Here is a 13,321-nt window from a genome sequence, read left to right on the forward strand (position 1 = left end):
ATAAGAACTACATTTCTATTTCAGTGCTATGAGATGTTCACTTTTCTCATCCGTCATCAGTTGATCTCCACTTTGCTGGCAGCAATCTAACATTGCAGAAATACAAAGTAAAAGTAATTTGTATTAGCCTCATGCTCCTGTGTAGGTTTCATTGCTAATGCTTAACGAACGCCCTAACACAGTGTGTATGTTTGCACACACACTGACACACACACACACACACACACACAGGCTGAAGAGAGGAATGAGTTCTGGGAACAGATTCCTCTCACTACTGGGCACGGACACCTGATTTTTGTTTCATTTATGGGAACATTTTACAGAAGACAAGTGTAGCAACAAAATAATTCTGAGTCCTGTATTAAGCAAAACACTTCAAAAAATACTCAACTAATACAACAAACCGAAAGCTCAATTTAACAGAAAGACCTGAAGTACAATAAGTTAAAAGTGAACAGCTTTAGAAAAAGTTCTGTGCATTGCTGGAACCTAAGGGAGAAGTTTTCTCCACACTAAATTGATTGCTAACATCAGTCCAACAGAGAAATGAAATTTAGGCTGTTATTCTACAACACAAAAGCGTCACCATTGTTGTACTACAGAAAGCGTCCATACACAACTGAGGAAGAGAAAGAGCTCAACATATTGTATCATTTCACAGTGTACAATTCATACACATGAAGAAAAGCAAAGTTTCCATAACGTGATCGTTCTTGTGTTCTGCTTCATAAAGGACAACAGTTGCAGACGGCTAAAGCTTGTTTTCTCCCTTATACCTCACTTGTTCCTCCACTGCTCATTAACGCGGCTTATAGCTGTTACTGCTGTAGTTCCCCACAGGCAATGCAGTTGCATCCTTCAGCAATTATCAAGTACATATACAGAAGTAAGGACATAAAAAAAAGCGTGCCACATTTCTTTTGCTTCATCGAGATTTAACCGTAGAAGAACAGAAAGATAAGCACTGCGCTAATAAGACAAATGCTCTCAAAACAATAGAAAAGGAAATTAGAGATTAAGCTTTATACTGTAACAAAAATCACAATTGAAGATGAGGAAAGGCAGGTATTCCACATTAGGAAGACACCCCATGATTTTCTAAGTAACAAGTTCTAGTTTTTCAAATTACTCAACCTCTTCAAGGAGTAATTCCACCTCATAGCAGACAAAGCTTGTCTAGTGCTTTGGATTCACACTCTAACTGCAGGATAAGGTCACTAAACACATTTACCTCGTGTTACTCTTTAAACAACCTACTGATTCCGATTCCACACAAGGAACTGAATTGAGATGTCCTGAAAAAATGAATTGCTGAAGTCAGAAAGCAACATTTGTTTTTGATAGGAAGGTCAGAATACTTCAGAAGGTGCTCCTTAATGAGACTTTCAGAACTCATCTGCAGCTTTTTCTGACAGCTTCCAGTTGGTACAGGTACAAAGCTTCTGCCTGGCACATCACCATAAAGAGCTGCCTGTTTGGGACAATGCCTTTATTCCACTTCGTCCAACAAAGTAAACTATACTTGTAGTAACCTGATGAATTAGAATAAGTGAATGCACATCTGGACTAATCACAGAAATCTCATCTTTTCCATTTTGTTTGGACAGCAAGTGAAGTACATTACTTTTTAAATAGCAACTTAGTTAATTTAAGAACATAATGCTTGCTTCAGGGCAATGTTATTTTCAGAGCAGGCCAGAAGAAATACTAAGAATTGCAAAAATAGCTATGTGATTTGTTTGTTTTTTTAAGTATTTCATTCTGATTTCATGTGAATATCTCCTCAGCTCAACCTAGTAGAAGCTGATTACACCCACATACAACTTCCATCAGCACTACAGAAAACACTGCTACACATCCAAGACAAGGACGGGTCTTATCATAACTGAAGGGGGCTGAGATATCAGCCTGATCTTTGCGTACATCTATTACACATTTTGAAGAATGCTTTTCATTTGCAGAAATGATATTTACAGTCTGTAGGTATCAGGTGATGATGGCTTTCATTTTAGTCCTGTTTGCCTTCCCGCCACTGTCGACTGCCTTCACTCCATGCTACATATACAAACATCGCAAGTACCACATGAACAGTGACTACAGCAACTATGGCAGCATAAAAATAGCTGTCTCTGTTGGACATTCCTAAGGTACCTGAGAAAATAAAAGAAGGAAAGAACATTAGTTATGAATGCTGAAACAGAAGATCGCTTTTCTTTTCCCCCTCAAAAGACCAAAGTTCAATGTACTGCTATAAGACGTAGAGCAAAAAGATACAAAGAAAAAATGTATTGCAATAATCACAGACCTTGAAAGCATATCTGGAATAAATCAAGCCCGCAAAATATTTAAGATTAAACACTCTGCTTTTAAAGTTCACAATTCAGTGTTCTACAACATCCACATTTTCTTTTTTTATCCTCCAGCATCAAATAAGCCTCAAAATCCATGAAACATCATTTCTCTTAATAAAGAAATAACAAAAAAGACAAGTACACACACACCAGTAAGGCACCCTTTCAAAGAAGCCCAATCTTATCCATGCTGACATTTGCCATTAACTTATACAGCAAAGTTAAGACTCCATCTAAAATATCCTAGATAAAAAGAACTACAGTTCAATATACTACAAGTAAACTTGAAAGTAACTTAGCAAGTTTCTCAGCCTTGAGAACTACATATAGCAGGAAGCACAAAAGGAGAAGCATCCTGCAAGACCTTCCAAATTAGTTACAAACTGCTCTTAAAAGCAACTACCTTTAACAGCTGATGTTTATAAGTGCAGGTACGATTTAAAATGCAGAAAAAAATATCATTAAACAACGTCACTCTGTCATGAACACACATTTAATTGGCAACAGCTGCAAGAAGCCCATCCCTGATAATCTTGATGGAGCTCTGAGAAGTGTGGTGTTAAGATACCCTTTAGGTAAAGGAAATACTGCACCTGTACACAATATAAACCACTGTATAACAATAGTGAATGTTAAATTGCAGATCATAATACAGGGAAAGATGCACAGAATACACATACAAGTTAAACATAACAGAGCTTTGAGTTTGTATAAATAAAATAACGCTCAGAAGAGGAAAGAAAAGTTTTCCAGTTTTTGCAATAGTAATGCTAACTGATAGAGATGGAATTACCTTCAAATATATAAGCCTTTGATGAAAAATACAGCCCAACAGGTAACGTGATCATTAGAGCTGTGAAGAACAGAAGTGTTCTTAAAGTTGATGTTAATGAACCCTCATTTCTGAAATAAATAAGAATAGTTACAGATAGGAGGAAGTCACAATATGCAATGCCTGACACAAGAAAAGAACTTGTCTTGAGCAGAAGCAATCCAATTACTTTCAAGAACTGAGGGCACTGAAGTGACAAAGACTGAGCATACATTTGCTAATTGCAACAGAAAACCACAGTACGCAAAAAGATGCAGGAATGGCTGTTAAAGTTCACTAGTAAGATGAGCAAACTAGATGTTTCTATTATTGTTTTGCTAGTTTTAACAACACAGGAGTGTTATTTTCATATTATTAAATATCTAGTACTAGATATCCGTGTATACGACATACGTGACAATATTTCACATCAAAACTTGCCAAGTTCCCCATTTTCTCTGGAAAAAATAACTATAAATCCAGCTAAGTACCATGGGCTAGATCACAGAGGGAAGTACATGGGATGACTTAACCATCTGAAGCTGGAAATGAAGCTCCTTTAATAAGCATTGTCCCTCTGTTTAAAATAACTTCCCTGTTTCCACTAAAAACCTTGGAGTAACTGTAGCATTAATTAGAAAATGGAGCCAGTACATCAGAGCATGAATAGTTGGCTTTCATTTTGTTGGGTTTTTATTTTGCCTTCCCAGACCTAAGCTTAAACGACCTTGAACAGAAGAATGAGGAGGGACCACGTAGTTGGGAAGGTCTCCCTGGACTTCACCTGCTAGAACAGGTTTTGTATTCACAAAACAACACACGGAGCTTGTTTCTCTGTGTGTGTACATCCACCAGTTTTTAATTGCTCTGCTTCACTGACTTCACGTTATTTTATCCAGTAGTGAACATGTAAGCCAAGCAATACTTTCTGGCTTCCAAAGATCACCATAAACAATGACACATGTCCTTCAGACCCAAAGCCAATTCAAGTCAGGGACACACAATTCTTATAACCCACAGCCATTTGTGAAGGCTCCAGACATCTGGGACAAACGTAGCGCTTGAAATAATGCTTTACCCTCGATGTTTCTTATGAAAAGTGGGAATAAAAGTCAAGCAAACCCTCATACTCTGAGGGTCACAAAATGACAGTGATGTGTAGCACTAAATCAGCACTGATCAGCAGCACTTGTGCTGATCAGGCCACATTAAATCGCCATACATTCAAGCAGCTTATTAAATAGATTAAAGAAGAGATGCCCAGAATCTTTTCCCTTACCACAACCTGCCCTAAGTTTTCTCTGGGTACCCTCCCCCACCCCGCTCCCGGAGCCGGCCCTCCCAACCCAGGGAGCACCGACAAAGGGAACGTCTCCCTCCCGGTCCAGCCGCCAGCTCCCGGCCCCCACCGCCCCGCATGGTCCCGTCCGTTCCCGGTCCTTACTGCCGAATCTCGGGCACGAAGGCCGCGTTCAGCGCCGCTTTATCGTAGCGCTCCATTAGCTCCCACGAGCGCCCCGCGCCGCCGCCGCTTCCGATCATCTGACCGCACTGCTGCCGCTTCCCGTCAGCTGACTGCCGGTGCGGCCTGCTCATGGAGAGCCAGGGCGAAGCAGTGATAAAGCCAGCTGGCCTGCTAACTATGGCCGTGTGCTCCCAAGCACATGGAGCATTGCCCTTTCTCTCAACCTTATTCATGCTGCAGCCCCTGTCTTTGCTCCCCGTGAATCACAGTCTGACCACAAGATTGAAAGCAACTCAATGCAAACCATTGTGTGTCTGCAGAACTCGGTGCATTTGGGAGCTCATTTCATAATCTGGATGGAGAAGGGAGCCTGTGCAGACTGAGCACTCTGAACTTACTGCCTTAGTCTCAGGGAGGGTCCAGAGCAGCTGGGAAGAACTGCTGGAGCAATACCATCTAGTGGCAGATGGAGAAAGAGAGTCCCACACCACGTGCAGAGCTGGAAAAGGGAAGATCTTAAAGATAGCTTTGAAAAACAGAACCACCTGCTTGTGAGGATGAGGCCCCATCTGGAGTACTGTGTCCAGATGTGGAGCCCTCAGTACAAAAAAGACATGGAGATTTTGGAAAGGGTCCAGAGGAGGGACAGGAAGATGATCAGGGGGCTGGAGCACCTCCCCTATGAGGACAGGCTGAGGGAGCTGGGCTTGTTCAGCCTGGAGAAGAGAAGGTTGCGGGGTGACCTCATTGCAGCCTTTCAATACCTGAAGGGAACTTACTCCCAGGAGGGGAGTAAACTCTTCGAAAGGGCTGACAATAGCAGGACTAGGGGAAATGGTTTTAAGTTAAAAGAGGGAAGATTTAGGTTGGATGTTAGGGGGAAGTTCTTCACTAGGAGAGTGGTTAGGTCCTGGAACAGGCTGCCCAGGGAGGTTGTGGATGCCCCGTCCTTGGTGGTGTTCAAGACCAGGTTGGACGGGGCCCTGGGCAACCTGATCTAGTAAATGTGTATGTTTGGTGGCCCTGCCAGGCAGGGGGGTTGGAACTACATGATCCTTGAGGCCCCTTCCAACCCAGGTCATTCTGTGAGGATGTACGTGTATATGTAATATTCAAGGATTTTTTTCCTTGATGATTTATCAGACTAGAGGATATAAGCCAGAAGATCAGAACAGAAGATGATACGTGGAAGGAATGATGGTTAGAAGAGCCAGAATAGACACAACTTAGAAGGGCTGATCCTGCAGAAATGCCAAGTAATCCCTGGGATCCAGCTTTTGAAATGACATTTCCTAGCATCAAGCAAGCAATACTGAGTAGAGCCTTCCTTGAGGCTATTAACCACTTAATCAGATGTAGCAAATGTATGTTACAGGGTTATGGAGTAGCCCCAGAGGCACTGATGTAGAAGGGCAGGTGTGAGACACAGCTTTATTTCAGGTCATGGTTTGCCATGGCTGGGGGAAAGATACATAATGTTTGTGACTGGATCTGAAGTACAAAGGGAAAATTCCTATGTAGAGAGCTGGTGTTTGTAAGGCATGATAACATTTTTATTACAGCATCTGATAGACTTGAGAAAACAAACTGATTATTCTAGGGGCTGTCAGTCTCTTGCTACATAATGAAGGCTTCTGTGCCAGAACAGTATCCCTTTTTTTCTAGCGATACCAGTTGATCTATGTGAAGCTGTTATCTCTTCCTACCAAACCCTTTCATTTTCTTTATGTTATTACGGTTCCAGCAGTACTGCAAATATTCTGTTTTTGAACTTCTGCACCCCAGGAAGAAAGAGTTGTTTCTTTGTAATACTCCAGTCCAAAAATCCAGCTTCTCAAAGGAAAGCATAGACCACATTGCAGACTTGAGCACCAGCTTTGTGGATTTAGAACCAGACTATCACTAATGCTGTGGTTTAACAAAGAATCTGTTTATATGGGCTTTATAGGAGTATAGTTTCTGTTATAACCTTGTTGCCTGTTTCTAGGATAAGTCAGAGTAAAGAGCTAAGATAGTCTTACTAGCTAATGGAGGTTAGAAGTCTTCCAGGCTAATTTCCACCTCCTGCTATAATTGCTGTCATTTTTCAGAGACAACATAGAGCTACTGACAGAAATGGCTGCCTTCCACACCCATTGTGAAATACCTGAGGCCCTACACTAAGAGTGGGAAAGGCTCCATTCCCACAGCTGATATAAATCAACCCATACTTACCAATTACAAGTGAAACTGTAGATAATGAACTTGAGTGAAGAGGAAGAAATTCCCTTTGTCTGTTCTGGCAAATGGAATTGGTCTTACATATTACAGGAACTAGGCCAGTATGTGACATTTTATAGTGCTGCCTAGGCAATATTGACTATACAATCAAAGTTGTAGATTTGTCTCACAGGCTTGAGCTGAGACAGAATACAAGCTGCTTTCCACCTTTGCCAAAAGGGCTTTATCACAAAGAGGAGATTATTTTTCTAGGTAATTCATATGATTCCCAAGAAAAAAAAAAAAGAATCCAGCCAAAACAGTATAACTGAGACACTCTAAGTGCCCAGAAAAAAAAAAAAAAGCATCAACAACTGGAGACTTTTCTACCTCCATATCCAACTGCAGAGGCATAAAGCAACAACCCAGCCATCTGTGTTTATCCTGTGTTAGTTTTATCTTCACTGTCTGATTCTCCGGGAAATTTCCCTGCCCCTTTACCAGAAAGCCAATTATTTGCAAGGCACAGGCAAGAGCCCTCCCTGCCATCATCCCCATTATTTCCTTGCCAGCTGGCCCTGGAGCAGGTTTAGGCTGCAGCAGCCAGCACTCTGCAGGCACCCGGCATACACAGCTGAGCAGCATCAGCTCCCAGCAGGTGACGTAGAAAAGGCTGTGTTTTCTTGCAGTGTTTGCAAGCACCACTGGAAGCAAGATGCTGGCTGGAATAAATACATCCATGGCAATTCCTTGTACCAGCAGAGCAAGTTTTGAGGTTGGCACATGCACCATTAGACAGAGCAGGATGAAGCCAGGGCTGGAGTGCACTGGGAGCGGCGGGGAGGAGGGATCTGTCAACATGAAAAGCAGAGGGTGCTGTGACAAACATTAAGTGGAATCCCCCATCTACAAATGCAAACAAACTGGAAAAAGCAGCTGTTTCCTGGCCAGTTCTAGATCTGTGTTTTATAGTGCTGGAAGTGTGTGTGACTTACAGCTTGAATAATGTCTGCTCATAAAAAGGATGTTATTTTATGCAATGGGAACTGTAAGGCTCCATGCCTGTTAGCTCTGCCCATGCTGTGCTGCTGTGGGATGACAGCCCTTTCACTTCAAAAGGCAGCTTCTGTGGTAGGCTTACAGTCACATCTTGCTTACAGGAGAGCACAGAAGCAGCAGGAAGAGTCCAGATCTTCAGTGACTTCTTCAGAAGTGTAAAACATACCCCTTTGGCTCCAAGACTGATACTGTTAGCATGAAATAAGAGGGAAAACCTCTTTTGTATTAGGGCTGGATTATGGCCATACTCACATAGCTTTCCTTCTTTCACAGAAGGCATTTCCACTGTCAGACAATCAGGATGGCCAAACTGTAACATTACAGCCTTCCTACCCAGTACATGTGGCCATATGGCAACAGGACAGCACTGTTAGCTGTGCCTCCCCTGCTACCGGTGCCAGTTTGGAAACATTCATGGCACCCCAGCCCTTCAGCCTTTGTCACAGGGATCTAGTCCTGTAGTTTCAAAGAACCATCTGCATTTTACTTTCATCTTGCAGAGGCAGAAACATACAAAGAAGCCCCACATGCTTAATAAGGCTAACTGTTAAGCCTGTTGGTCACGAAAATAACACAAAGAACCAAAATCACAGCTCAGTGCTGTATCGAGAGCCATTCAGAATGGCTGAGAATGGGAGCATACAGTTGTAGCTATACAAATGTATAGTTGTAATTATATAAAGTGAATGAATAGCCAGAGGGTATGTAAGAAAAGACTCACCAGTGTTGAGGCTCACAGTCCAAATGGATACTCACCAGTTTCAAAGCTTGCCACAAAAACTCCACACAGGAACAATCTCCAAAAAGAGATACTACCTTAATGGTGGTCAGCCCTTAAATGGGATCTAGGAGACGTGGAGTCAAACTCAACCCCTTCTGGGAGCTCAGCTGAATTACCTTCACCTGTGCTCCTGCAGCTGACCCATCACTTGCCTTAGATGGTTAATCAGAGGTTCAGGCCGTGATCAACAGGTTGCCTTTACATGGGGTTAAAGTACTTCCAAAGCCTGCTGAGAGACATGAATGCAAATTCTCCATTCTGAATATAATCCAGATGATAAAATATAGTGCTCATTTTGGTTAGGAAAAGCTCAAAGTCCAAAATTCCTTCAAAATGAGTTTTAGAATCCAAAGGTTTCAGACTCCAGCCAGATCCTGGCTGACCTCATAACATCCTTTCATAAACAGCTTGGGAAATCTTTTCTCAAGCACCGTGAGCCATTGGCAGTAGAGAGTAGAGATTCTGAGAAGGCCTTAGTGGAGCAGTTAGACCTCACCATATTCAGCTGCGTACTTCTGAGACTCTGAGAGTACTGTCTGACTTCAGGTGAACCACGAGACTTCTGGTATGCTGAAATGCTGCCTGTAGAAAGATAAATAGATACAGAGAAATACATATACAAGTGCTTCAAACAAGAGAGTAAAAATAACAGTGCTCAGGAGTAAATGATCCAGCACAACAACTGGAAACATTACACAAATGTACTGCGTGGGGAGATAATGAAAAATGTCATTTCTCTGCTGAAACAGTCTTTAAAAGTGCATCATTTCTGATGAGCTTCGCAGCGATTACACAAAAATTACTTTTCCTTCTCTCCATTCCTGAAAATCTGTTTTATTTTCATTGGAACAGATAGAGCAAATGGTCCCTGTTGATCCTGTGTCCTGGAAAGCACTGCAAGATGCACCGGCTCCATCACAGAATTTAGACAGTTTTATTAACGTTTATAAAATGACCGGCTTTTCCCGATCTTGTTACATACTGAGCCATCTACCGCTATGCCACTGATGTTATTTGCATCCTCCAATAAAACAAATAGCAGCACTCTCGTAGCAATACAGGATGCCAACAGTTTAGAATGTAAGCCAGACTTCTTCAACTCAATTAAGAGAGAGCTAAATTTTAACCAAGACTGTAGCTTCAATCTGCCCTTTGCGTGTGGCATCTAAATTAGCTAATAAAAATCTCCAAGGTCAGCTACGCTGACAGGAGTTATTTGTTCTGATCCAGTACTCACCCACAAGATATTTGTGTCCAGCCAGAGCCTCGGTTTGTCTTTCAGGTGAAGGAACAATGCTAAGAGGAGGCCACAATGGCCTGCTTGTAACTCAATGAGAGCACAGCTCCTGGTTTCTCCATCAGGTCCCTCTGTCAAGCATTTCACCAATCTAAGACTGCTCTCCTTCTCCCTGATATGTGGCTGAACTGACATGTTAAGTAGCAGAAGTAGCCCACAAGTAGTTCTCCACTTGGTGCGGTGTCAAATGTCTCTTTCAACCCCTCTCGGTAAAAGTGACAACCAATCATTAAAGTAAGGAATTAAACAGATTAGAAATTGTCAAATACAAAAAGCTTCCAAGAAGAATCACTGTGTGCCAGTTAAGCTTGGAGGCTGCAGGGGCTGAAACGAATAGTACATGAGGGTACACCGTGTACAGCACGCAGCAGTGTGAGCCTCAGCTCAGCAGTAGCCCAAGGCTACATGAGAGATGCTTGTTTCACTGATGCTCGCCAATGATAGGGCAATTATTTTCTAAATAAATAATACTCACATTTCATTGAGTCTTAAGCTGCCTTGTTGCAGGGAGGTGTTTCCCTTGCTCTGCTTGTTAATGCATCTGCTGAGGTTAGTAGGGATTTGGCCTTTGATGGGCATTGCATGAAGTCTTGTATGAAGACACGGTCACTGCTGCATACAGAGGAAAAATAAACATGCTTTTTGCTGGTACGGTCTCCTTCAGTTGAGCAGTTCCCGCTCAAAATTAATCTGATACAGTGAGAAATTGATAGCATTATGATGTACCTGGGCTTATCAGGGAGCTCGGTTAAGGATCACGGTGTTCTGGCAAAACAATGATCTCTCCCATCTCACATCATCTCTCACAAACTAGCAAATATTGCTGCTATTGGACTGAAGAGCTGCAGCTGAAGAGGAGCAGGAGGACACCTCTGGAAGTGGCCTGGGGAGTAATGACTAACAGCTTATGGAAGCAAAGAAAGGGAAAGGTGGAGGGTCACACAGCAATTGTTGGTGTTAATGCTAATAGCTCAAATCTGTTGGCTGGCTACAACATAAGAACTGCTGTTAAACATCCCTGGGGACTGAGTCAGCTCCAAGGCGTAATATTCTTCATTGGCAGCAGTTATGCATCATGGGTTGCCCTAAGAGCCATGGTGAAATCTTCGTTCTTAGATGTTTTCAAGACTCAGCATGGTAAAGCTGCAGCTGAGCTGGGCTTGTGCTAGTGGTGATCCTGCTTGGAGCTGGAGTGGGGGCCAGAGCTCCCTTCCAGCCAGCACTGCTCAGGGGCTGTGATTAAGCTCAGCACCCACATTAAAAACTGAAACGGACACACTGGCAATCCTCTGTAACTGCAAAGAAATATGCACATATAAAGCTACACTGTCTGCACAGGGTACAAAACTGCAGGGGGTGATGGCTCAGGGAGAAGCAGCCGGGGTGATGTGAAGGCAAACTCTGAGTCTTAAATTCATGTACTTGAGCTCTATGGCTGTTGAACCGCCTCTGAAGGCACAGCACCAGCAGATACTGTCAGCTGCACCCGGGATGCAGTTGCTTTTGCCTTACTTGAAGGCAATTGGCGCTTGATCATATTGGTTTCCACCAGTCTCTTTGAGAAGCCTGGAGTTCACATGTTGACTTCCTTAGCCCTTTTCCTAAGTTATACATTCAAATATTACATTCTTTCATCTCTTATATATATATATATTAATAAAACCAAATGCATAACGGCACAGAGGATATTTCCTTTCACACTACCTGCTAAGCCTCCCCAGCGCTGAGTTTTAGGACAGCAAGTCCCATGCAGAGCTCGGTGATGTGCGGGTCCCTCCCTGTAGGTGTCGCTGCGCAGCAGGGAATGGCCCACGGCCGCGCCAGGGCGTTGGGTGGCATTTCAGCGCTCGCACGGCTCTAATACCCGTCCTCGAAGCGAACCACGCGTTGCTTCAAATCAGTTTATTTCAGGCTATGAAGGCGGGGGAAGTTAGTTCAGTCACATCGCATGTCATAATCTAGTAGCCAACCTGCAATTCCAGGTTGTACCCAGACCCTGCCCACGGTTCTTGGTGAGGACTTCGCCGTGGCAAAGATGCTCTGCATGGCCATCTCTGCTTTGCAGCCTGTCAGTGCCAGGGATGTCAGCAAAAGGTTGCTCGGGAGTCCAGAAGACTTTAGTACAAGTCATCACCTTCTATCTAAATAACCTGTGTCTCGCTGGGAAACTCTTTGGTTCTTTTAAAGGTAATGCAATAGTACTGAAATTACAGGCTGAGGTCTGAAGAATCTGTCCTACCAGCATTAGCACTGTTTGACCAGCAGGAGCCTGACCCAAAGGCAATGAAAGCAGAAAAGACTGCCATTGCCTTGGCTGAATAATGTCAGATCACTGTGACCACACTGCAGGGGAAATCTGCACCCTGTGACAGCTGTGTGCAGGCAGCTCAGCCCCAGGGTGACAATATCCCCAGACACCAGGTCAGGTACAAACACGCTTCTCCTTTCATACACAAAAGCATAATTACAGTTTCTGGAACTGCTCCAGGTAGAGCGCTGATAGCTTTCGCCTGCAAAGAAAAGGCAGCTCACAGCCTTTCACATCCTCCTTTCATTCCACCAAATCTCCAAGGAGCTCCCTGGGATATGCATTTCTTCGCTCAGCACACGGCGCTGCAGACCAGCAGAGCAGGATCCACAAGAGGCTGAACAGTTGGTGCTCAGCCTACACAAAATGCCATCCGAATCCACAGATAAGGGGTTCCTCTTGCTTTTCTCACCTTCAGGACTCGACTCAGTATTTGAGAGTGAGTCTCCGAGGAGTGAAATCAAGGGGGAGCATGGTGTAAAATCCATAACCATACTGACACTCAGTACTCCCAGACAAATGAGTTAGAACCTGCAACAGAGAGTCATGGGACCTTTTCCTTTCATTGTTTTACCAAGTACTTATTTTCCCCACAAAAAGCAGGACACTTTAAGGGGAAGAGACCAGAAGTCTTGCCCTGCTTGGGGTCTCACTAGGACATCAGGGCTGGGGCAAGGAGCTTTGGGGCTCTGCCATCTGGAGCCAGCTCTGCCTGGTTGGAGCAGCCAGGGCTCCTGCAGGAGGGCTGCGGTCAGCTTGCTTGAGGGAGAAGCTGTGTTTTGGAACAAATCTGCTGTTGGAAAGCCTGAACTGAGAGCAGGTCTCCTGGTAGAAAGGGATTCCCATATAAAAAGAGGTCGGAATCACCGCTGCTCCCTTAGGCAGTTCCCTGCTCTTTGCATTTTATGTAAAGAAAGGCCATTAATATTTTTAAAGTTCTAGTGTAACACTCAGCTACCAAGCAGAATTCCAACTAGATGAAAGATCTGCAAAGAATCAACATTGGTCTCACATGTGCAAAGATCTGGATGCAGTGCTGTCCTTCCAGGC

At 43.5% G+C, this 13,321-nt stretch overlaps 1 protein-coding gene and 1 long non-coding RNA gene across 2 annotated transcripts; both read right to left on the reverse strand.

The window, feature by feature from the left end:
- Positions 1 to 344: 344 nt before the first annotated feature.
- On the reverse strand, positions 345 to 4,702 carry VMA21 (vacuolar ATPase assembly factor VMA21). The gene is made up of 3 exons (XM_015860830.2): positions 4,607 to 4,702; positions 3,145 to 3,254; positions 345 to 2,151 (listed from the first exon to the last, which is right to left on the reverse strand). Exons 1-3 carry the CDS (start codon positions 4,660 to 4,662, stop codon positions 2,009 to 2,011), a joined length of 309 nt encoding a protein of 102 aa, XP_015716316.2. The 5' UTR covers positions 4,663 to 4,702; the 3' UTR covers positions 345 to 2,008.
- A 1,330-nt stretch (positions 4,703 to 6,032) lies between these two features.
- LOC107312893 (uncharacterized) lies at positions 6,033 to 10,133 on the reverse strand. Its single transcript, XR_014945719.1, has 2 exons — positions 9,904 to 10,133; positions 6,033 to 9,248 (listed from the first exon to the last, which is right to left on the reverse strand). It is a non-coding gene; the product is annotated as an uncharacterized LOC107312893 (long non-coding RNA).
- Between the last annotated feature and the right edge of the window lie 3,188 nt (positions 10,134 to 13,321).

The sequence above is a fragment of the Coturnix japonica genome, chromosome 4 (genome assembly GCF_054131305.1).
Source record: "Coturnix japonica strain WE chromosome 4, WE-NBRP24, whole genome shotgun sequence".
In the NCBI taxonomy this organism is placed as follows: Eukaryota; Metazoa; Chordata; class Aves; order Galliformes; family Phasianidae; genus Coturnix; species Coturnix japonica.